Source organism: Macaca thibetana, chromosome 2 (assembly GCF_024542745.1).
Source record: "Macaca thibetana thibetana isolate TM-01 chromosome 2, ASM2454274v1, whole genome shotgun sequence".
Lineage (NCBI taxonomy): Eukaryota > Metazoa > Chordata > Mammalia > Primates > Cercopithecidae > Macaca > Macaca thibetana.
In genome coordinates, this window is record NC_065579.1 from 29743176 (window position 1) to 29769044 (window position 25869).

At 35.3% G+C, this 25869-nt stretch overlaps 1 protein-coding gene and 1 long non-coding RNA gene across 9 annotated transcripts in view; one reads left to right on the plus strand and one right to left on the minus strand.

The window, feature by feature from the left end:
- The window catches only part of LOC126948115 (uncharacterized), a 246064-nt gene that overhangs the window by 220007 nt on the left and 188 nt on the right, over window positions 1–25869 (minus strand). The window lies entirely within an intron of this gene.
- Window positions 1–25869, plus strand: part of SATB1 (SATB homeobox 1) — a 99406-nt gene that overhangs the window by 49416 nt on the left and 24121 nt on the right. For all 8 annotated transcript variants that reach the window (XM_050779536.1, XM_050779535.1, XM_050779534.1 and 5 more), the window contains 3 exons: window positions 494–948; window positions 8517–8729; window positions 17112–17267. In XM_050779536.1, the coding sequence (XP_050635493.1) occupies window positions 494–948; window positions 8517–8729; window positions 17112–17267 (824 nt within the window). The remainder of the gene's footprint in view (window positions 1–493; window positions 949–8516; window positions 8730–17111; window positions 17268–25869) is intronic.

Sequence of the window (25869 nt, forward strand, 5' to 3'; positions counted from 1 at the left end):
ATATTTTTTCTTCTACACCTTTTTCCTAGAGTACTAAAGTTAATGAATACCATGAGAATATATTTGTAAAATTTTTAGTCGCTTATTATAAGTTTATTTTCTCAGCTAACTGTTTTTAGTTGTCATTAAGCAAATGACATTCTTTTAGAAGCCATTTTTTAAAAAATATTGCTTATAAGCCTTCTTGGGGTAATAAGTGAGAGTGAACAACTAGTCGGAAAGAATTTGGATATAATTGATTTTATGCCTTAAATCTAAACCACTTTTAAAAAATGAGATTAGGAGTGCTGTCCCACTTCCAAAGTTTGTAGAATTGTTCAGAAAAGGAGAGAAAAAACACAGCCTGGTAAGTTGCAACTTGAAATTTTCTTGGTTTTTTTGGATTTGGGGTGTGCCCTGTGCCTACCCTTTTTTAATTTAGGAAGTGATTAGAAATCTTTATCAATGCTAATCATTGCTGGCTAAATGTGATTTTACTTTTTGTCCACTTTAGTTGAAATGGATAGTCTTTCTGAGCTATCCCAGCAAGGCGCCAATCATGTCAATTTTGGACAGCAACCAGTTCCAGGGAACACAGCCGAGCAGCCTCCATCCCCTGCGCAGCTCTCCCATGGCAGCCAGCCCTCTGTCCGGACCCCTCTTCCAAACCTGCACCCTGGGCTCGTATCAACGCCTATCAGTCCTCAGTTGGTCAACCAGCAGCTGGTGATGGCTCAGCTGCTGAACCAGCAGTATGCAGTGAATAGACTTTTAGCCCAGCAGTCCTTAAACCAACAATACTTGAACCACCCTCCCCCTGTCAGTAGATCTATGAATAAGCCTTTGGAGCAACAGGTTTCGACCAACACAGAGGTGTCTTCCGAAATCTACCAGTGGGTACGCGATGAACTGAAACGAGCAGGAATCTCCCAGGCAGTATTTGCACGTGTGGCTTTTAACAGAACTCAGGTCAGTTGTGTTTGGTAAATGGTTCTGTGTTGTCTCCCCTTTTCTCTCTCTTTTGTCCCATCTATAACTGAAGTTTATTATTTTACTTCTGTACTAACATTTTCTCTCTCTCTCCATGTGATCATATTACCTATTCCTAGTGGAGCCTCAATTTTATCACGCCTTTTCCTATGATACACTTCTGAATCAAGGGAAACCTATGTGCAGATTGATCCCAATTCAGGGGCTTTGAAAGACTAATTAAATGTCAAACATGTTTTAAACTGGCATTACTTGTGCTTTTATATAATGGAATCTTAAACTATAGTAGATAAGAAAAGTTTCATGACTCGGTCAAGGCCATTGGCAGGATTCCAGGCTTCTAGCCTATCGTCTTTCCCATGTATGTTATGTTACTGCCCATATCAAACTTAGGTATATAAATGTTCCCTGTTAAAGTTCCACAGCAGTGTTGTCATCATCGTCGTCGTCGTTGTTAACATCTTGGAAGGAATAATCCACTTAATTCTAAGCAATCATTTTGAAAAAATACTATATGATGTATTAACATAATATGTTGGTAAGCTTTGTGCTCTCCCTCATGCTGTTGTCTTCCAAACTTCATTGTCTAGACCAGGCATCAGCAAACTTTATTCTGTTATCGACTAGATAGTAAATATTTTAGGTTTTGAAACACATAAAATCTCAGTTACACTGTAGAGTAATAAAGCAGCCACAGACAATAAATGAATGGCACCGGGTATGGTAGTATCTCGGTAAAACTATTTACAAAACAGGCCATAGAGTAAGTGTGGCTGGCAGGCCTTAGTTTGCGGACCCATTTGTAGAGACCTCACTGCCTGCTTATTGATACCCCTAATGTGCACAACTTTGTCTTCCTGGCCCAATTCCTGTGAAGATACTGTCTATCAGCGTGGAAGATGTTTAAGAGGGTCATGGGAAAAAAGTGATGTATATGAGAGGTGACAAGATAAAGATATTTGAGAAGCCCTAAACGCATTCTATTGAACTGTGAATGAGAATAATTTTTTTCTTTGTTTTGAAACTAGTATGATACATTATATATATGGTGTTTATTTTTGGCCCAGGTACACTAAAACAAAACAAAAAAACAAACCAAAACAAACAAACAAAAAAAAAATGAAAAACCACATAACTTTAATTAGAATGAGGACATTATGCCTTTTCAACTTTTTTGTTTTACCGCTGTTCTTTCTTTTGTCAATTTATCTTATTTTTTGGCCTGACTCCCATTTTCCTTTCATATTTAAGTTACTTTGTTTATTACGTGATTATGATTATAAGAATAAAATTCTGGTACAGAAATAATCTAGTATTAATTCCTAGTTGGCAGAGTTTCCATACCTAGGAGAATCCCAGCTGTGACTTATTTTTGGCTTGCCTTAACTAGATGGGGAGTTAGGAGACCTGACAAAGCCTCTAATTCAGTGTTTGTTTTCAGTTGATTCATCTTTTTTTTTTTTTGTACGTTTGTCTATTTTTAAAAGGGCAGTTGCACAAGGCTATGTCTCAGGTTAAAGTTGTGTGGTTTTACCTAATTCCATATCTTTATAGCTTAAGAAACTGTGTTCATTATTAGCTGGTAAAATTAGTATGACACCTATATTCAGTTGGGGGATAATTATTGAAAATGAATGAAAAGTCAGCCCTCTAAGTATTCCTGTTTCTGGTAGCATTCTTTATTTTAGTAAATATTGTAAGTACTAATAATTCTCCATACTAGGCCAAAAAAAGTAGGTCTCTACATAACAGTTCAATAATGCTTTTTTGAATTGAGTTAAAAACCCACAAAGACATCGTGACATACACACAAATTATATATGTGTGTGTGTGTATATGTATGTGTGTGTGTATATGTGTGTGTATATATATGGATATATGTTTATATATATAGTTACTGGTGTCTTAAAAATTGAGCAAATAGTTATTTCTTAAAGCACTAAGTGTCCTTTATATAGTGAAGAATGCTAAGATAGTAGAACTCAGAGAAGTGAGGATAAAGTTGCCACCCATCATTACAGCTTTTCTTTTCTTGGGTTTATGATGTTGTAGCCATTACTATGAGGAGTTGGCCATTTCTTCTGCCTTTGGTCCTTAAAAGGACAAATTCTACAATATCTACAGGTTTTGTTACTGGAAGAAAGACAAAATTTTCTCTTTTATACCATGTTAATCTCTTTGAAAAGGTAATCATCTCTGTGGTTAATAAAAACAGTGACTTTATTTTTCTGAGAGTGAGAGGAGAATGAAAACCTTGTATAGCTTGATTACAGATACCTCCTTATTAATAATAGCCAATTTAGAAAAAGAAGTCATTACCAAAAAATTATTAGTGCCCTGGATTATGAAGGAGGTTTTAAAGCTTTATATTGATAATTGATACCCTTCAGTCAAAGTAGATATAGGGCCATATTGAAGATGTTTGACTTAAGAGGAAATTTTTATATATATTTCAATATTAATTCCTTGAGAACTAGCTTTTGCACATGCAGGCATGAATGTATTTTCATTGGTCATTCTTAAAAACCACACATACATACACAGCTGCATTTATTTTTTAATGATTATGCATTCGTACGACTGGATGTAGTGTGTTTATTTCAAAGTGTATGCATTTCAATAAAAGCAGGTGCAGAGTGAGGGTATGGTGTGAGTGTGGAGTACGAAAATACACACGCTAATGCATATGTATAGACAAGGAGCTCTGCAGAGTTAAATCGCACATCACACATTTGTGTGCACCTAGTACAATGTGCAATTCCAACTCTGACTTTTAAAAAATTAATGTAAAATATGTACATACAAATACAAAGTTATATGATAGGGTCAGATAAAAACACTGTCCCTTAAAAACAACATTAAGACCTTAATATGATAGATAACACTTTTATGAATTGAGGATTATTTTAGTCATTGACAGCTCTGTATAACTTTAAAATCCTGGGTCTTATGTTTTAACTCTTGAGAATTTTCTCATCATCTTAATAGGGTTCCCTATATTAACACATTACCCTCTCAAGACTTTCACACATGGCTATTTTTTTAAGCCTACCTTTTCTGATAATTTATGGTAAACTTATATAACTACTTGTTTTAAGGAATTTTTCCCCTTCTGAATTGATGGGCATATGTTCTTTAATTGCTGTTGAAGATACCAGCTTTTCGCATATGTCATTCATTCGGTTATGTCTATTTTGATGTCTTTTTAATGGAAACCTATGGCTAAAAGTAATTGCCAAAGCATCTAGATTTATACTTTTCAATTCACTTCTCTATCTTATTGCTATTTAATGGTTCTGACACATGCGAATACCTTCTTTAATATCCTTTGATTTTTTAAAAGAATAAAATCCAGAGTTTAACTCTGATCCCACTCTGTGGCTTTTTTCCCCTTTTTCTTCCCCCTCCTCTTGTCTTTGGCACACTTTATTTTCCAGTAAAATAAAGAATGAAGATGGATTATTCAAAACTGATAACAGTAATGGACCATCATGTAATGTTTTATTAAATTTGAGTTCTGTAAATTATGTGGTGGAGAGAAATTTGCCTGCTTTAGTATAACAGAAATTGCTACTGTGTTTCTATAATTCTTCACAGTGTAATTTAAGAAAAGTCCACTATCCATATCACTATTGAATAAAAGGTAAAAAGGTGCTATTACCCAAATATGACAGTTCTCTTGTCTGCCAAACGACAGAGATAAATGTATCTACTAAAACTTACTTGGCATGAGTCCATGGTAGTAGGTGGAGTTTGAAAATAGTCTTTTACCTGGACATGTGATTAAAAATTCACCAAACAATAGAGGCAGGTAGCCTTGAAGAATATTCTATGTATTTTCTTTTTAGGAGGGAGGTTTCATCAAATCATATTTTCTTTCTGAGGGCTTTGAAGTTCCATGAAGCTGATAAAATCTATTTGAATCAGTGATTATGTTCAAAGAGGAGACAAACGGGAGGCCAGACAGGCCTTTTGTTCAGATTGGCAGTCTCTTTCGCTTATCTGCTGTTTTAAAGAATTCATAATTAGCTTTTGGAAATACTGATAATATTTATTGGAGGTTTTTTCTTTATTTTACAACTACTAATGAATTTTACTTGTAATAACTTGTAAACTGTTTTTGGAATGTAAAAACAGGTTTAGGAATTCAGCAGTAAATTCATTCTTTAGTTGAAAAAATTAGAACTCTGACTTAACCACTATGTAATGACAATGCAAAATAATTTTATGTTTTCATAGATACAGCTCACATCTAATTATTGGTAAGATGTGAAGTCCCAATGAAAGGCAGCTTCTGATTTTCAATAAAATTAATATTTATGAGGTACTGGTAACGTCCTACATAACATACAAGTTCTCAGGTTCTTTTCAGACATAAGAATGACTAATTTTGTTTAATTTACTTCAACAAATTTATTGAGCACCAATGATTCTTGATACTGATGACATATTTTAGTTCTGATGTTTCAGCATATTCTGTGACATAATAAGTAAGGTACATGATGGCCTTGGCATACAATTTTTTAGCATGAAAAATTTTTGGTAAAAGGTTGCTCTTACCGTCCACTATGTGGGGCATTAATACAAATGACCTTGACAAGTCTATACTATATCTTCAATTATAGGAAGTGGGAACTGGTTCAGCATATAAATATGAATGCAGCTATTCAAGTAACAACAACCAGAACAGGACCAAAGCATGCATTCCCATATCTGGGATCTGATAACAGTCATTTTGCATCCAAAATTATTCTAAAGTGACTTTTTTTTTTTAAATAATTATCACTAATCAAAATGTTTTCTGACAATATTTTCAAGCATTTCCACCAGGGGGCACTCCCCTCATTGAAAGCTCTGGGCCAAAAAAAAAAAAAAAAAAAAAAAAACCCCGAAGGTTTCTGAAACACCTGAGACTGTCTACACTGGCTGCTTTAAAGCTCCTTGAGTGTTTCAGGGCTTGAAACATCACTTTACACCATCATCATATTTCAGACAAACAAAAAACTTTGTTCCAGTAGAATAATTAAGTGGAAGTAAAATGTTTTGCCCCTAAAAACACGTGTATGCTCAAATAGGAAGTCACACCAACATCAAAATATAGGTAGAGATCTTTTAAAATTTTCTCCCAGGTGACATACCATCTTCCAGTCTCAACCATGTGGAAATGACTTAGCCTTACATTAGCAAGACTTGAGAAAGAATATTATTTTGTATGTTTTCCTGTATTTGACTTTCTCACTATAGATTTCTGCTGCCTCAGGAAATATTTTTGATAGAAATACGTGATATAGTACTTGTTTTTTGGGATATTTATGTATCTAATTTCAAGCTTCCCAAATAACATCCTAAATATTTATAACTATCTTTTTGCCCTAATTTTTAAAATTATTACACAATTTTATGTTTGTGGGAAAAACATCCCACAAAATGCCACAGAACTTTTCACTGTAGGCCCAACATGAGTGCCAATAACTACCACTAGAATTTACTTATAGGTAACACATCTTATTCTTAAGTTTCTATCACCTATTTGTGATTGTTTTCTCCATTGTGGTCTTTATACACATGATCAGTCCATTTAGTAGATATTTATCAAACGTTTACATGAGAGGCATTGTGCTGGGATGATGAAAGTGAATATTAGATTATTATGCTCAAGGAATTTGTAGCATATTGTGTTTATACTGATGTTTGCATGTATCCATATCTGTGTAGTTGAGAATATATTGCTTTGTCAAGTACATTTGTTAAGACATAACATTTGGTGGAGAGGAGTAAAGAGCAAGGGTTATTTCATTACACCTATTTTCAAACTTTTTTTTTTTTGAGACCTGAATGTTTTACTTTCAATAAGAGACAACAGAAATATAGTCAAACTAATTAGTTGGCCTTGTGCAAATTAAATAGCTGGATGATTGACTGCCTATTTGACTGAATTTTAGTTAAATTGACTAGATGTTTTGCTCTTGTGTAGACACAGTTACAGCATTACTCATTAGTATCCTAAGTAAAAGGACATGTGCCCTTCATTCTTCAGTCACATTTCTTAGGGTAAAACCGAAAGTTCAGGTCGAATTTCCAGGCTTTAGCTGTAAGAGACTAAGTGAGAGACAACTTTAAAGTGGACTCTGAAGCACTCTGCACCTATTTAAAGTTCTTCTTAAATACCAGCTTATAAATCATTTTAAGAAGTATCAGTACTTTTGTATTGTCTGCACCCAACTGTTACATTTAGGCAGTATGGTACATTATCTCTAAATCTGGGAACAAAACCAGGTTTGTACTTCTAATAAACCATGAAAAAAACAAATGTTTTAACCTTGGGGTTTCATTGTTTTGACATGACACGTTACCTTCTTTCCCCAATATACCTTTAACCGTTTCTGCATAATCTTGGAAAGCAGATTTGCAACTTCTGTAGAAATCTTGACAAAATTTTATTCTGAAGCTGATACTCTGCTAAGTGAAGAAACCAAATATGTCTTACTATTCCAAGCATTATTTCATGTACAAGTTAAAGAAAGAAGGGCTGCTTAGCCCTTGTGAAATGAACAAAAAATTTTTCCAATACTTTTGTTTCATATTGTCCCATAAACGCAATGGGGAGAACCACCCATTTTTGGAAGAGTTCTTCCAAAAGTTAAAAAAATTAGTTGAAAATTGATGTTCTGTTATTTAGGGCGTAAAGACACCTTAAGAGTTTTCTAATGATTTATAAATTTCTTCTATCACTAATAACAATTTTTATTCCCCAAGAAATTTGATAATTACAGAATTTGATACTCTCTTCCTTGGCATGCTATGATGGATTTTCACAATGTTGAAAAGTGGTTAATATATTTCAATTCTTATCTCTGGTTTTTAAAGTTCAAAATATAAACCTGTTACCCAGTGGTATAATACAGCAGGATAGTATTTAGAATCATTTGTGATAGTCAGTGGGGTTCTCTGTAAATGGTAAATTGAAAGGGTCATCTAGTGTCATGTACTTTGATAAGTTGGAGTTTAAAGAATAATTTTAAACATTGCCTGTGAAAATACAGTATAAACCTTAGGTGATGCTTTAGTAATAACGTTTGTTCTAATATGTTAAAATTCATTTTCTGGTATTTTCTTTGAAAGATCTACTTCTCTAGGAATGGCTTTGTATCTTTACATATTGGGCTGTGGGCATTACGCTGCCTTTGTCTAGGCAGCTTGAGAACTATACAGTTCAATGCTGTTGCATTATGAGGATTTCATTTATTCTTAACTTCCCTGGATCGTCTCTCTGTGAAAGATTTCATGGCAAGTTAAGCTACTCAAAGGCAGGAGACCAATTAGGCAGTTTCAGTTTATGTTATATGTAAAGCAGATGCTTAATAAAATTAAGAGTACAATTGAGGCTCTCTTCTCTACCACTTCAATTGTAACTAATATATTCCTATGCAGAATTAATGCCTCTGACTGTTCATTTTCTAAACAGAGTGGAGAAGAAAAGGGAAGGATCACTGCTGGCTAAGCAGAGCACGGGAGCAGGCTCACCCTGTGCCTTTCATTTCTTGCAGGGCTTGCTTTCAGAAATCCTCCGAAAGGAAGAGGACCCCAAGACTGCATCCCAGTCTTTGCTGGTAAACCTTCGGGCTATGCAGAATTTCTTGCAGTTACCGGAAGCTGAAAGAGACCGAATATACCAGGACGAAAGGGAAAGGAGCTTGAATGCTGCCTCAGCCATGGGTCCCGCCCCCCTGATAAGCACACCACCCAGCCGCCCTCCCCAGGTGCAGTCTCCTTTGCCTCCTTGCCCTTCTTTGTTTAGCACTTTTTTTTAATGCTTGAGGAAGAATCTCAATAAGAAATTCGATAGATAGATAGATAGATAGATAGATAGATAGATAGATAGATAGATTGATTGATTTAGATGTTTTTAAATTCCTATAGTTGCTTGAGGATAATTTGGTCCCAAATCATTAATTCTCATATAAAAACAATAAGCTGCTAATTAGATAGAAGGAAGAAAATTGCTTTGTGTTCCTTCATTCTTGGGGTTATTTGGGGGTGAAAGTAGTCTTTAAATGGGATATTTGTCTCTACTGTTGTTATTAAGTAAAGAAGTATTTTAAACTCAATAGAAAAAGAATAAAGTCAGTTTTTTCCCAACTAGTTTTAGAATCGCCATTTGAATAGTAAATAAAAATAAATAATTTCATTTGTATTTATACTTTCCAATACGAACTGCAGCTGGTACCAATTACACACCATCTCATTTGTAATCTTTCATAATTAAGTTTAATAAAATCCTTGAAGGCAGCTTTAAATGGGGCTGATAAGGAATTCTATCCATATTCCAAAATATGGGCAAGTTTTCTCTTTCTTTAAATTTTTGGAGTTTTAGGAAAGAAAGTTGCCTTCCAGGTAACTTTGGGTATGTGAATCTGTATTTTTTAAACTAAGTTTAAAAAGTAACCTCATAACTGTTATAATTCAGTAAATCAATTTGCATTACAAATCCTTAGATAAAAATTTGCTAGTTAGTGTATTAGACTCAAAAATCACAAGCAATTTTTTTTTCTTTTCTTTTTTTTTTTTGAGACGGGGTCTCACTCTGTTATCCAGGCTGGAGTGCAGTGGCGTGATCTTCGCTCACTGCAAGCTCTGCCTCCCGGGTTCACGCCATTCTCCTGCCTCAGCCTCCCAAGTAGCTGAGACCGCAGGCACCTACCACCACACCCAGCTAATTTTTTTGTATTTTTAGTAGAGACAGGATTTCACTATGTTAGCCAGGATGGTCTCAATCTCCTGACCTCATGATCCACCTGGCTCGGCCTCCCAAAGTGCTGGGATTACAGGCGTGAGCCACCATGCCTGGCTGCAAATGTATTTTCTTACATGTTTAACTTGTGACATTTACAGCTCTTAAAAATAAGGTCAGCTAAAATTGGATAAAAATTGAACATGGAAGAATAAGTCAAAATATTCGTATGACAATGTCATAGTGAAATTGTATCTTGATGTTACTTTATTCTCATCAATAGTAGAAAGTAGTCATACATTTTCATGTATAGAAATCTAGAAAAAGCTCATTCAGCACTAAAGACTGAAAGTACTACAGATACTCCATAAGTAAGAAATAAATATTTAGCCACTTGTTGAGTGGCTAAATAATAAACTGCTTATCATAAGGTTCTGAAACAATTTTTTTTAGAAATGTCACAAAATCCATTTTCGCTATTTTATTTAATGAAAATCAATCTGGTCTTGATGTCTACAGGAACAGACTATAAGGAAATCATTGCTATAATTGTGAATAAAAAAGCCATGCTTCTTTAGGAGAAAAGCATGGCATCTATATACATATGTACATACCCACCTGCCCATGCACACAAAGTTACTGAATTTGATCTCTAAATGCTTCTATAAAATATTTCCTAAGATAAAGAAAGAGGAACTCGTTACATATAAAAAGTATGACTTCTAAGAATGGTTAAAGAGAAAAGATAAACTGTGACTTCTAGGAATGATTAAAGAGAAAAAATGTACGAAATGAAATAATTTGGTTTGGTACTTTTTCTGTAGTGTTTAGTGTTAATACACACACTTCTATTAGTTAACTTTGCTCCTAAAGTCATCACTGGCAGGACTCTGAGCAGAGAATTACTTTACTTGTTACTTAATCTGCAATACTAATAAAAGAATGGCTTACTTAAGACCAATATGAACTTCAATATTGAACTGCTTTAAAAAAAAAAAAAATCTAGCCAGATACTTGATTTTGTGGTTCCTTAATACAGCTTTTGTTTCCTCATTTTTCTAGGACTCGATTTTACTTACTTTCTAAATGTGATTTTGGTATCCTTACTCAAGTTTTTTCTTGAGCTAAAGTTATACCAATTTCTTATTAAGTGATATTTCTTTTCATATGCTGTTAAATTACTATGGGATAACTTTCCCATATGTATGCTTAAAGGCTTTATCTGCTGATAAGTTGGGATAGAATATATGTTTAATTTATTTTTGCCTGAATTATTGGTTAACTGGTTGAGCCACCCTTAGCTGTATTTGTTTGTTCTAAAGAGGAGTTGAGACCAAGCCCATAGTTAGGGTATTCAGCCAGTGATGAAAATATACAGTATATACATACTGTAAATGCTTAGTGAAACTCTTTAAAATAAAACATTTCTATTAATGCAGTATTACTATCTATAACCAAACTCCAAAATGATTAACTGACATGTGTATGGGTGTGTGTAATTTTATTTTGTTGCTACAATATAAATCTTTAAATTATTAATATTATTATAATGGAGATCACTACCAGTTTGTTCACATTCTTCTGTTTAACCATGATTCAGGGAATTAAATTTTAAGAAATTCTTAAGGTATTAAAGGTATTATCAATGCAAAATTAGTACTTTAGATTTGGAAAAACACGTTATAGAGCACTTGAATTAGTACTGTCTTGTAGCAGCAGTCGACATAATGAAATAATGCCTAAACTGGAACCAGTATGCATATTTAAAATGATTTAAAATAAAGGATAAAATGGAGAAAACCACAGATAAACAGACAGCAAAATTTTGTCTTTTTAAATTTTACATTTTGCCAAAGAGGAGTCCATATGAAATCAGTATACATTCCATTTCCCCCAAAATGAAGAGCTTTGAAACATATTTTGAGACAAATCTTGGGTTTGGGTTGCACCTGAAACCTGATTTCTTTCTAAAGAACCACATGTTAAAAGCAGAGGCCCTCAGTGGTTCACAGAAGACCCAGCCCCCATTAAGGCCTGGGAAACTGGATTCTCTTCCAGCTCCTTACAGAGTGTAAAACATACAGAAGATCATTTTGGAGTGCCCTTGGGGCATACCATAAGAAGGACCTAAACTATTGAGGGACTTGAATTCTAAGTCATCTTCAAGAAAGGACTTCCCTGGCTAGTCAGGCCCCACCTGGGGACATCTAGCCTCAGGAAACACCAAGCTCCTTGGTGGCCTGGTCCAGGTGAGATGCCTCCCTGCAGAGGTATCCCTTGTGCTCCAGGAGGGGCAGTTATGCCCTGTGCTTCATCCTCTGCCTGGGCTATAGGCTCTGGGCCAGACCTGGTTTCTGCAAGCATATTTTTGCAACTTACATGCTCTAATTCAACAAATAAGAATATCTTGCACCTGATAATGATTCACACCCTAACTTGATAAAAGCCATTCTGAAAGCAACTGAATACATCAGTTCATTGAATCTTCATACCAACCTTTTGCTAGAAGAAAAATGAGAAAACCAAGTTTAAGGTTTAGTCAGTTTTCAAATCCTCTGCTAAGTCTCTTGCTCCTTCCTCTACTTCAAGCCACGTCCTCAGAATACAAGCAAACTTATTTTAGAAAGGGAAAAGTGAAACTTGGAGATCTTTTCGTTTGTCATAGAGGATGGGAGGTTTTATTGTTAGAATAGGAAGAGGAGCATGTGCGAAAGCATTGTCCTAATAAAATAACTTGTTTCACAAATTATCTACTTGGGAAGACGAGGCAATGGCATTTCTGGGATTGTGGGGAAAACAGCCTGTTTTAAATTTTGGTCTTATGAAAATATCTGGGAGAACCCAGTCCTCCCATGTTCCTTGGTCTTAAGGTTTCTTTTCACTATAAGCTTTGCAAATTTTCCTGAGTTTATTATAGGAATTTTGTCAACAATGATAATTCATCATTATTATCTGAGAATTATATATTTTACAGAATTTTAAGTGATGATTTCTACCGTAGGAGTATTTTTTTTAAATTTTGTTTGTACATTTTACTATGTGTGACTTTTGGAGTTAAATTAATTTAGCAGTTTGTTTCCATGAAGGCTGTTTGAAAGCATATAATTATCGAGTTACAGCTTTTACATGAATTACACAAGTCTTCTTTTCTTCATTTTTTACATCTCTTTATGTAATTCTTTAGTTTCTACTAAAGGTGTGCTATTTTATAACAATGCTTTAGACAATTTATGAAGTTAATATAAAGAGTATATAATTAATCTGGTAGTTGCACTGTTCTCTTTACAAGAAATACCTCTATGATATAATGAAACATAGGTTCATCTTGATCTCAGGTTCAGTTACAGGCAGGAACTTAACACTTGGTAAAAGTTTTATTTCTTATGAATCCCTTGAAGATCATTTTAAGATATTGCTTATGTAGTTAGAAAATGCATTCCATTAATTGTCATCTTTTAAAAGCTAGGAGACTTTTAAAGTCTCGATTTGGAAAATAATACTGTTCCTGGAAAGAAACAAATATCTACAAGTGTTAAATCATGGTGCTAAAGACAGTGTTAATAAAGTTCGAGAGTGGGAAATATTTTCCATCACTAATAAGCATCCATAAAATAGGATATTTCTTATTTTCATTAATAAGAAAACATAATTTTTATACCCTGAAAGTAAATTCAGATTGGATTTTAATATTAAAATCAATAGCTATTAAAAAATTAGACATTAATGAGCTAGATTTATCAAAGGACCACCAAAAAGCAAGTCCAGCCTGCTCTAAAAATTAAGAATTTTTTCAAGTAAAGAAGGTGCATGTAATGTCATGAACTCTAAATAACTTTGTGGTTTCTAGTTAAGTTTAGATCTCAGCATCGCCCTACCAACAAATTGTTTAACATGTTTGATTTAACGGAGTTTTCTCAATTTTAAGATGGGACAATCATAATACCTCCTCCAGGCTGCTAGGCAAGTTAAGAAGTTAACATACATTAATACAACGTCCAGCACATAATAAACAACTAATAAATGTCAGTGTTTATTATCACCATTATTAAAACTACATATAGGCCGGGCGCGGTGGCTCAAGCCTGTAATCCCAGCACTTTGGGAGGCTGAGACGGGCGGATCACGAGGTCAGGAGATCAAGACCATCCTGGCTAACACGGTGAAACCCCGTCTCTACTAAAAAATACAAAAAACTAGCCGGGCGAGGTGGTGGGCGCCTGTAGTCCCAGCTACACGGGAGGCTGAGGCAGGAGAATGGCGTGAACCCGGGAGGCGGAGCTTGCAGTGAGCCGAGATCCGGCCACTGCACTCCTGCCTGGGCGACAGAGCGAGACTCCGTCTCAAAAACAAAAAAAACAAAAAACAAAACAAAAACTACATATAACTTTAATTTTGTTCGTGTAAAAGCAGTGTGCTTGCAGGCAATTCCTCATCTATCAAAGTAGGATGTTCATCAATCAAGGCTAAAGTAGAGTTCATTTTCTGTAATCTAAAAGTATGATTTGATGCATTTAGCAATCCATGAAGAAGCAAAATAGAGTTTTCATGGAAAATTTGTGTCCTGCCACACAATTTTAGTGAAATAAAAAGCAGACCCTAGTGCTGCACCCTATCCCCACATGGGAGGGTAAATAGTAGAAGCTCCAATTCTTAACTACTTCCCCGGCGCCGCCTTAATAATGGAGTAGTACACCCTACCTTGATAAAAGCTATTCTGAAAGCAACTGCATTTATTTTACCTCCTGTGCTATTTGCGGAGAAGAGCTGAACAGTAGTTTGTTTTGCCTGGAATGAACTACTTTATGAATTTTAATGTGTGATATAATATTAAAAGCTAAACCAGGATTAAAGAAGATTTTTTTTGTACTGAGCTAAAATAGTACTTAGTAGAGTGAGGTATAAAAGATTTTTGTTTCCATTTTTACCTGGGGAAAAATTCAGCTTTCATATTTCTGAAAAGCTGTCCAAGTCAGTTTCCCTTAAGCAATAGCTTGTGTTTAGAAAAAAAATGTGATTCTAGAATTCTAATAGCTTATCTATTATAAGATGCCTATCTGGGCCAACTAGATGGTAAAGAAGAGCTTTCCTAAATATTTTAAAGTGAGTAATACAGAGATACTTTCTAATTTTGTAATCATTAAAGTTTTACCCTCACATTCATTTTAAAAAAAAAAAACATTTCTTATATACTTCTTTTTCACTTTTGATTGTGTTGGCTACTAGGAAATGATTTTTTAAAATAATTTAGAATTGGTGCTTGATTGTAATTGCTTTATAGTAAAAAAAAAAAATTAACCAAAGAAGTTTTTAGAAACAAAGTCACAGGGTTGAAACAAATGATTATAACACACCTCAAAGATAAATTCTTAAACATCCTTTTTACAAAATAATGAAAATTATTGTAAAAACAGATCGAAAGACCAACTTTCCAAAGTCTGTTCTTTTAACTATTGCTTAGCAGATTGCTACCAAGGATATGTTTCTTCAGTGTACTGGACTTGGTGCCCCCATTTCCATAACATTCAATTTTCAAAATGATTGAAATGGCTTTTCTTTTCCCTTTCATTTAAGCAGTGAGAAAAATAGGTATTAAAAGGGACCCCATGGGGTGATCAAATCTATCCCTCTGCCTCAAAGCAAGACCACCCCAGAGCAAAGTTTCCAATCTCACCAAAGCAACTTTGTAGGCAATTTATGATAATGCGTTAACTCTTCTGGCTCTTAAAGTGGTGTTTAGCAGATTATTGCTTCAAAGCCCTGTATGTGTTCTAGTGGCCTCCAGTCATTAATATATCTCTATGAGTGCCCTTGCTTACTAGAGTGGCAAAGCTAGAAGGGGAACTCTAGAGAGGAAGCGGATGAGGCCCCACCTTTGGTCACCTGTCCTGCCTTACCTGCTGTGTCCTCTTCAGGCCTGCGGGCCAACTATTTCCCAGCATTATCTTTTCCATGCTTGGAAAGGTGGTATCGTGGTGGAAGCATCTACCAACTTTCTCAAGATAAGCAAGAGGTGAATTATTTTGCTAATTGGCCAGAACTTAGGATTCAGCAGGCACATTTTAAAGAGGTCTCCTATTTATGCTTTAAGTACGGAGAATTGAATCACCGAATATTTTAGGAACAGAGTAAAATAAATCTCAAAGTCCTGCAGCTTGACTCAAAGGGTATATCATTTAATGCCAAAAAAAAAAAATCGTTTGTTTATTCTACAGGGTACTTCATTTTCTATTTTCATGGTTTATGTGAGAAATTGTCCAGAATGATAAGTTTCTAGAGGATAGAAACCTGGGTTCTGTTAGGTAACCAAAGAGATGAGGTCCTTAAGGGATTAGTTTGCTGGAAGAACCATGATTTTGTATCTGTAGTAATTTTTCATTTATATTTTCATCAGTTTCCCAGTAAAAAATCAGCTACATGGTTTTTATGTAAATTTTCCAGGCTAGTTCATACTACTGTGTAATAAAAAATAAATTTGGAGTTTTAAAAATGAGATGAGTAATAGTGTCAGTACATTTTGAAGTTGAGATTTGATTTCACCTTCTAAAATTTTGTGGCATTTTACTGCAGATACCTGCTTATCACTATTACTAAAGGCATTGATAGTGATTTTTCGCTCAAGATTGTACTTTTTGAATATATTAGTAAAGTCACTGATTATATATTTTGTGATGCTTACAGTAATATTTTATTAAATATTGTGAAGCATTATCTTATTGTGTGGTTTCACAAGTCAAAAGGAAATAGTTATATACAGGGGTGCCGGAAAAGATGAAATAATTACACAGAACAGCTTGGACATGCACGTGTAAAATGCAACCAGCCTTTATGATAATTAAGCAAGGCACTCTACCTGCTTCATGGATGGATAGAAGATTTAAATATGCAGTTCTGCAAATGGCTTTGTTATGGAAGATTTTTAAAATGAAACATAAGAGGAAAATGCATAAAAATAGTCTAAAATTAAAAAGGCCATAGTATGTAATAGCTATTAGTGATGCAATTGTCTATTAGGCACCGGGCACCCAGTGAAGATACAGCACTGTGCATTATGATTTTAATTGTGAATTTCCTTTGTTAGGATTGCAATGGAAGGTAATTGGGAGACAATTAGTTTAGGGTTTTCAAGTCTTTGAAACTATTTCGTTTTCCAGAAAACTTACTTTATGGCATTATAATTCCTGGTTGTCAGCTGGCAGTTGCTGTCATATTACAGATGCAATCACCTGTGACAGTGTGACTTCCTTAACTTAAGCAATCTGATCTCAGGGCAATAACTAATGTTGAATGACTGCACTGTTGATCACCTTGATCATAAAAGGAGCAACAGTGTCCAGTTTGGATGCTGAGCCTGAGAAGCTTCAAAACAATTTAGCCAATGAAAAATGACAGCCATGTTCAAAATGTTTTGTAGGTGAAAACAGCTACTATTGCCACTGAGAGGAATGGGAAACCAGAGAACAATACCATGAACATTAATGCTTCCATTTATGATGAGATTCAGCAGGAAATGAAGCGCGCTAAAGTGTCTCAAGCACTGTTTGCAAAGGTTGCAGCAACCAAAAGCCAGGTAAGAGCCTCTGTTAGGCATTGAGAACGTTTATCTGTGTTGCCTGTGGAATTTTCATTAAAAGGAGTGTCTATTTTCAATATGAACTTGCATCACGGAGAGGCCTTTATGTCTAGGATTATTTCCAGAGCTCTAAAATGAAACAATATTCAAATTCAGGTTATAGGCACTTGGTATTTTTTTTTCCAATAGCCACTCCCCAGACCAAGGATTTTACGGTAAATCCCCAAGTCAGTTAATAGGTATTTTCAGAAGGATATCATAATGGATAGTCAGTTTCTCAGTCTGGTCTATTGTATAGAATAAATAACCTGAATTACTATTATTTCATTATTGCTTAGATGATCTTGATGTTTTTTCCCGCTAAAATGCTACAAAACTTTATACAGTTTGCTCTGTTCCAATTCAGCCATCTAATGTGACATTGGTGGACTAGTGGTGAGAATAGTTGCCTCTCAACTCAGCTGTCTGCAACTATTAAATACACTTATTAAGACAAACTGACACACAAACATACCTCTTTGCATATTAATGATTTTAATTTTTCTGTGGAATATACAAGACGCACAGATTGATTACAAGTTCTCCAACTCTGAATTACAGCTGAATAAACTTGAATTGGAAAAGTTGTAAATTTCTACCAAACTAAATAAAAAAGGATAGATTGTATAGTCTTTTATCAGGATAATTGTCATATAGTAATAATTCATATTCATCAAAAGTGGAATCATCTACATGAACAAATTTAGTTATCTATAAACCCTTCTCCAAAGCCAAGAATACTTTTTAAAGGACCAGAAGAACACTAAACTCTTTTCCCCTTTGAAAAAGGATTTCATAACACTGTCAAGGTGAGATTTAGAGGCAAATAGGGACTCCAGGTAAGATTTTAACAACTTGAAATTTTACACAAGTGTATTTTCATTATCATTAATGAATCCTAAAAAAGCCTGGCTGTTGTCAACTTCTGATAAAATACACAATTGTGGGAGTATTTATAATACGATATATTTGTATCATAATAATCTTTTCAGATTTTCCTAAAGTTTTACCCTATCGACATTTATAGTGTTACTGACAGGAGTTTTGCTTTAGAAGAATGTTGTTCTTGTTTAAGTTATAGGCTTGATGAAATACTTAAGGGATATCTTGGAAATGTTATATAAAAATGATTAAACTCAGGCTGTGGACTGTAAAAATTATAGCTTTATAGGCCACATGCCTGCCTACCCTTCAATCACTGTCAAAGTGATAATTTCTACAATAATATGTTTCTTTTATTGTGAGATTCTAAACATCAAGTGCTGTTTAAACATTAAACTGAATTGTTTATGTTAGTGCTGTACTCAGCGTGTCATACATCAGGCCACCGTAATCTCTCATGGAATGTAAAATTCTGTCATGAATCATGGCTTGTATATCGGAAATTACTGTAATTTTGATTGGAAATTACAGGGCTCTTGAAATGTTTCTAATTATGATAGAATGTTAGAGCCGCTTTAAACCTGTGTGCTTCTTCCGATGTCTTCATTTACATGCCAAGACTATGCGTTAAAGAGAAATGTCCTGGTCTCACTTTACCCCCCCACCTACTTGCTCACCCCACACATTCTTGTTTTGGCTCTTTAGCCTAATTATGATGAGGATCTCATATTTAAATATATATTATCTTGCCTTTCTTTCTGATTCTACATTTTTTTTTCTGACCTGTCCAATCAGTAATAATCAGACTGCATTTCTACAAAAGCCACTTTCCCTAAATCTCCAAAATGGAGAAACTGGACATGTATCATTATAGTAAAGGTTAGCTTTAAAACAAAAATTAATATTATAACTTCTTAATAACCATATTTAGTTGTCTGTCACCTGTCATTTAATTCAGTCTACCCCCACCCCCTGCCATCATTTTCCTTTCTGATTCCTTTTGATTCATAGTTCCTTTGCTATCTTTGACTTCATCCTTTTAAATGATACCCCAGGTTCTCCCCAACCTGGGCTGGGTACTGATTTTGGAGCTATTTGGACAGTAGCAGCAATTGGCTAATAATGTCATGCAGGTGATGTTCTAAGCCGTTTTAAACAACCCTGCTCTTTGTACCCGGTCCTACACAACTCCTTATGGGTCTCTGTGCCAGCACTGTAAATAAGCAAATTCCAAGCATCTTCTGTGATGGTGTGTTTCCCAAAACCCCCAAAGCTTTTAGCTGATGACTCATTACTGTTTGAGAGAAAATCAAAGGGGCCAATTGTGGGCTATGGGAATCAAGCAAACTATTAACTTTATTCCCTTGGATAGTTATTCTCAACTTCTGATTTACTCTAACGTCCTAGTACAGCATTTTTGTAGTCTTGTCTTAGTTGTTCAGTTTAATGTTAGCACTACCCTGTTTATGAAAATATGTTGAAAGATTGATGACTGCTTAAAAAATTAGTCCTAAACCTGTGTACATCACTAACAAACCTGATTTAATAAGGAAAAGTGGCCGTTTGCTTAGGTTCTGTTCTCATGCTATGATGTTTTGTGAAGGAAACAGAAAAACTAACAACAACAACAAAAACTTCAAATCAGACTGACATTTTTAATGGTCAAAATGTTGCACTTCTAAAATAGATATTTAGACCTCAGATGTGTGCTAGGGCTTGCCAAAATGAGGCAGCAGTTCCCCAAGACAAAATGTGTGTGAAGCCGGAAGAACCAGAGTCTCTTCTGTCTCAGCCCATCTACCTCTGCTTCTGTGTCTTGCCCTGGTTGTCTGGGTTGACTTAATCATCATGTTCTTTGTGCTAGACCCTATCATACATTATAGATTATCTGCATTAATTTAGTAACCCTGTGAGCTATTATTTTCTTAATTTCACACAAGAGTTTCTTAACTAATAAATGTACAGCCAACTCCAAATTCTCTTCATTTCTCCTATTTTAGACTGTCTTTAGGGTTCAAGGCAGCATCATCATCACTGAAGTACTACCCTGATCTGGGGAAGAGGGATTAGGGACAGTGGTCTTATTGATAGTGCAGACAGTGAGGGCTTTCCTTTCTTCATTGACATGTTCGTGGAACACAAGGTTCTTACCACACAAGGTTCTTACACAGAGCCTTCAGAATCCAGGCTCTATCATACTTTATGGCGGTGGGTGTACAGGATGGAGGAGTCAAAGGAGGCCAGCTCTGATCCAGATTGTGTCATAGGTGCTATAATATTGGGAAATTTTAACTTTTTAGCCCAGGATTATTTTAACATAGAAGGCACATGCTAGAGCTTTTAAATTATATAGCACTGTACCCAAATGGTAATGTTTCATAATGTGCTAAGCAAGAGGTTCAGTCCTCCACATGGATAAGAGATTTATTTATCATGTATTTGTGTATCATAAATACCTTCAATTTTAAAAGGTAAAGCGTGCTCTGTAGTGACTAATGCACAGAGTATTTTCTGTAAAAGAAACCGACTCATGTGGATTCCGCCATTTCACATGTATTGTCTCTTCTCTTCAATGAATAATAGATATGGAATTGTTTTTAACTCTAATAGAAATGTCTGAATAAAATATGCAAGTAAAAACTGAAGGTAGGCTACTTTTTGTGCTTGGTTAGGAAAGCAGGCTAATGCAAACTTTAAAAAGATGATATGCTTTAAACATAATGTGAATAGCTACAAATGAATACACTTTATATTCTGGGTATTCAAATAAGCAGCAGTTTTTCCAAGTGAATCATATTGGAATTTTATCAAACATTTAGTCTGATAACATTCAAATAATTATGAGAGCAGAATTTGCTAATTTTACTGTTTTTAAAAAAATAGTTGATTTGGGTAATAACCATCACAGTATCAAGGTTCAGTTACTGTTCATTGGTTATAGTGTTTTCATATGGGAGATGGAAATGGAATTTTTTCCTTAATGGTGGCAGATGTTGGAATCTAATTTTATTCCCCAGCAAACCCCTTGAGAGCTCTGAGACTTAAGGTGTGTGTCCAGCAAGGGGACATTAGCAGCACCGTAGGCCTTGCCTTGTACACTGAATTGTTACATTGATTTTCATGTTTGCATAGGTGGAGCTTGCAGATACATAGCGCAGTAAGACAGTAAAGGGCTTTCACAGAACCACACTGCGTCATCACTTGTGCTTAGAAAATAATTTCCTTTAGTGTTTTATTGAACAATGTATTTGTTTTGGGTAAAGCAACTAGCCAATGAAAATTCTATTTGACTAATATACTTTTGATATAATATTTTGCAGTCTGTGAGTTGTAGTACTTTCTGGCTGCTACAGCTTTGGCTGATGAATAGGTATGTTTTTAATACTAAAAAAAAAAAAGCATTTCTGACTCTGCAAAAATAACATGGCTAGTAGAAGAGACCAAATAATTTAAAGCCTTTTCTTTCATCTACTTTTCAGTCGCTTTTGTTTGTCATTGAGATTCATGGCCCCTAGGATGAGGGAGAGGGGAAAACAAGGAAGAAAGAGAGAAAAAGAATACCTCCATTTTCCTTAGGTTTATAGGTGAAGAAAACATCATTCTGACCTTTTGGTTTGGAAATTCTCACACAGTAGTGGATGTCTTAAATGCAAGTAAGAAATATATAACAGGCTGAGTGCGGTGGCTCACGCCTGTAATCCCAGCACTTTGGGAGGCCGAGGCGGGCGGATCACAAGGTCAGGAGATCGAGACCACGGTGAAACCCCGTCTCTATTAAAAATACAAAAAATTAGCCGGGTGTGGTGGCGGGCACCTGTAGTCCCAGCTACTCAGGAGGCTGAGGCAGGAGAATGGCATGAACCCGGGAGGCGGAGCTTGCAGTGAACCGAGATTGCGCCACTGCACTCCAGCCTGGGGCACAGAGCGAGACTCTGTCTCAAAAAAAAAAAAAATATATATATATATATTTTATTATATATATATAATATATATATATGTTTTATTATATATATATAAAATATATATATGTTTTATATATATATATAAAACAAATCACTGGGGCTAGAAATAGGGCTAAAAATGTAATTTTCGTTGCTGAAAATAGAGCTATAGTGACAAAATCCAAGAATAAAATCATGGAACCATTGACATTGCATTCTGTATGGTGGCATGCTAGTAAAGGCATCTTTTATTCTGTTAGAATTAAATTACACTTCAGTTTTTAACTCTGTGCTGATTCATTCTTTTGGAATGTTCATGTAACAGACTTTGCTGCGACAGGGGTTCACCTGTGTGGCCTTCTATTTAAGGCATACAGCAGGCCCTGCAGATGTGAGAATCATGGTTTCTGTTATTCCTAGTGCTACATCCTTTTGTAGCAGTCTGTGGGATCTTCACATTGTGGCCTAAGAGCCCCTTCTCTTGGGCAAACGAAGCCTTCTTCATTCACTTGCTAAGGAGAGAACTGCCCCTTTGCATGTTCTCCATCTAAATGTGTAGTGGACACCCTGAGGTGGATACAGCTTCTGTTTCCCTGGACCTACTTGCCTGGAAGAGGAGGAGGCAAGAGAAGTATTTGTGGGGAAAACAAGAAGACACGTAAGACAGTCCAGAGTGTGGTCCCTGCATCTCAGCAGTCTGCCGGTGTTAAGTTTAACACAGATCTTTGGAGGTCCCTGTGCTCCATTCTTGAGTAAGAAGGATATGGAATTCATCAGTCTCCTATTTAAGGTGTTCTATATTAGTAGCCATTTAAAAAAATCTCTTACATCTTAATGTTGGGAATTCATATTGGATTCCGTTTTCTAAAACGTTGACGTATTTTCGTATTTCTAGTTGAATGCCAAACAGGACTATTAAAATTAATGACTTTAAATATTGACATAATCTAATAGTTTGAAGGTACGTGATTGTATATGATTTTTTAAGAGCTAATTGAGTTTGTGGATCTGAATATGCGTTCTTTTAAGATTTCTGCCTTCTAAAAATAAGTATGTATGTTTTAGTATATCTAGGATTTGATCAACGAGGTCCAGAATTCTTAAATAGAACAGTTGCTTACCTATCATATTTTTGGCTAAAAAGTCGTATCAAGGGGTGATTTATCCCCTAGATACTTGTTGGTATTATCTACTTTTTAAAAAATGAGCAGAAGATTGTGTTGCTTCTTTGAAATAATTTAAAATTTTCACCTTTTTCCCATAAATTTAGAATTAACTGAAAGTCAAATTTATTTTCTCTTCGACCCACTTAATAAGCTTAACTGTTACAAATATAGACATAACTCATTAAGCCTCATTTCTCCATCTTTAGAAGATGTCATAAGAAAATTTTTAGACCAGATTTGAAGAGAATTAATTTGTGAATATTGAGCCAGCTTTAAGGAGGTTCATCATGTGAGGAAGCACAAAGAAGGTCATTGCAAGAGTGGTCCCTTTGCAGCAATCCAGCATATATGTTCTGAAGCATGGCTATGCCAACTATATATTCATAGAACCTGCTTTAATATGAGAGCACTTTTGCCCTAAAATGTTAGTGTAAGCTGAAAAGTGTAAACTAAGAATATTCTCTAACGTTTTCTCTTTTTGGAAGCTCTTCTATATTCAGCTTTGTCAGTTGAAGAGTTCTTCAGGACAGGTTCGGGTGGGCACTACTGAACGTAGGGGAAACAGCAAATCAACAAGGTTTCACTCTATCAGGAATTAATCTTAAAACTGAGTGTCATTCAGTTAAACTTACCACACAACTACTACACTGATACAATCCTTTAACAATCTACCAAGTTAGAAGACAAAAGTGCTTTTTCTTAAAAGTCTCAGTAGTTGTCTTTTATGTTTTTAATAATGAAGGTAGGTTTTATTTTAACTTTATCTTCCTTTTCTCCTCGCATGAGAAATGAAAATAAAGACCCTGTGAAATGAATGAGCTATGAAAATGCATTTATACTAAATGACAATAGAAAAATAGCTCTGGAAGAAACTGTACCATTAAAATCTCACATCAATGAAAGGTGCTGAGAGAGGAATGGAAGAGCTTATGTTAGTAAAATGAATCTAATGTAGAAATTTTCTGCCCTGCCAATAATATCGATGGTATCTTAAAAAGTAACCTTAGAGATTACTCATTTTTCTAAGTATACTTGTTATGCTTTTTGATATGCAACCCATTTGCTTGGCAGAATCTGACACAAATCATAGACCACCCATTTAAAAATATGTATCTATATTTTAGAGATTAGTAGACATATAACTACTCTATAATTTATAATTACATACCATGTAAAAATAGAAGTTCCGAACCATTTATGGAATCAGCATACAATTGTCAAATTGATGATTTTTTTTTCCCTAAGTCTTAATCTACTTCTGATGTATGTTAATAGAAAATCTCTTCTCCTTTGATTTTGTGATTCAACTATTCCAGTTGCCTTTGTGTATTTTTTTTTTTTTAACAATTCCCTTTTCAACCAGGATGCTTCAGGAATTGGGTTTAAACACACTGTTTCATAAACTGCCAGCCTCCTCGGCCGCCTCAGTGCCTCTGATTCCGTAAATCAGATCATAGGCAGCATGCTGTCATATAATAAGGTGTCTGATCCTTATTACCAGTTTGTTGATGCACAGACTCCTTCAAATTGACCATTGCAACACATGGTTTCCCCTGAAACTAGCTGTGATAATTAGCGTGGTTCTAATGAGACAGAATGTCACTGATCTTGTGCTGAACTGTCGAGTATCGACGCTACGGATGGGAACTGTCAGAGCCTGCCATCTGTGACAGCGCTTGGCATATTCCAGTGGCAAGGTAGAGCATGCTCAATAGAGTATTTTCAAACAAATGGCCCTTTTCTTGATGAGGCCTCTGTTTGCTGTTCAACAGGAAGAATGCATGCCCCAACTCTGTCCTGTGCTAAACCCATGTTGAGGTCCAAATTTGAATAAATATTTAAATCCGTTATGTGTTACGTAAGAGAGGAATCTTTTGTTTAGCAGGTGAATCTTAAGTGGCATTCCTTTCCCTGTTTGAGTTTTTTTTTTTCTTTTTTCTTTCTTTTTTTTTTTGCCTCTCTCAGTTGTCCCATATTGTCAGTTAACAGTACAGCAGTCATTTAAGATACTTTTCCCCGATTTTAAAATTGCCTTGTTTAGAAGAGATTTGTTGGGGAGTTGGGGATGGCTTTTAGTGATAAAGCAGTCTGATTTAGCAGAGGGAAAGGGGAAATGAAAGAAGTAGTTCAGAATGTGTATAAGAATACACAAGTTGGATAGAAGAATTAAAATGGACAAGACAGATCTATCGGCTCCAGAGAAAAGTAGAGATTTTTTGCTATAGTAAAAGTCCAGCGCTGCTTATCATTCCAAAATATGCTTTGTTGCTTTTTATTTCCTCCTCTCTGGCAGACCACACAGGGCTTGTTCTGAAGAACATTTTCACTAATCTGATCAGGCAGCCAAATACGCCGGGAAAACTGCTTTAATGATCCCACTAATTACCTCAAGTCAATATGAACTGTATTATTAGACTGAGGGAAAATATTCCATTAGGTCTCCCCCTTGGGAGTTTCTCCGCTTTGTGATGTCACTGAAGCCTTCACCCTCTCGCTTGTAATTAATTTTATTTACACACGCAGGCACGCACAAGGTCACACCTGCACAACCGGCGCTGGCCAGGGAGCTTG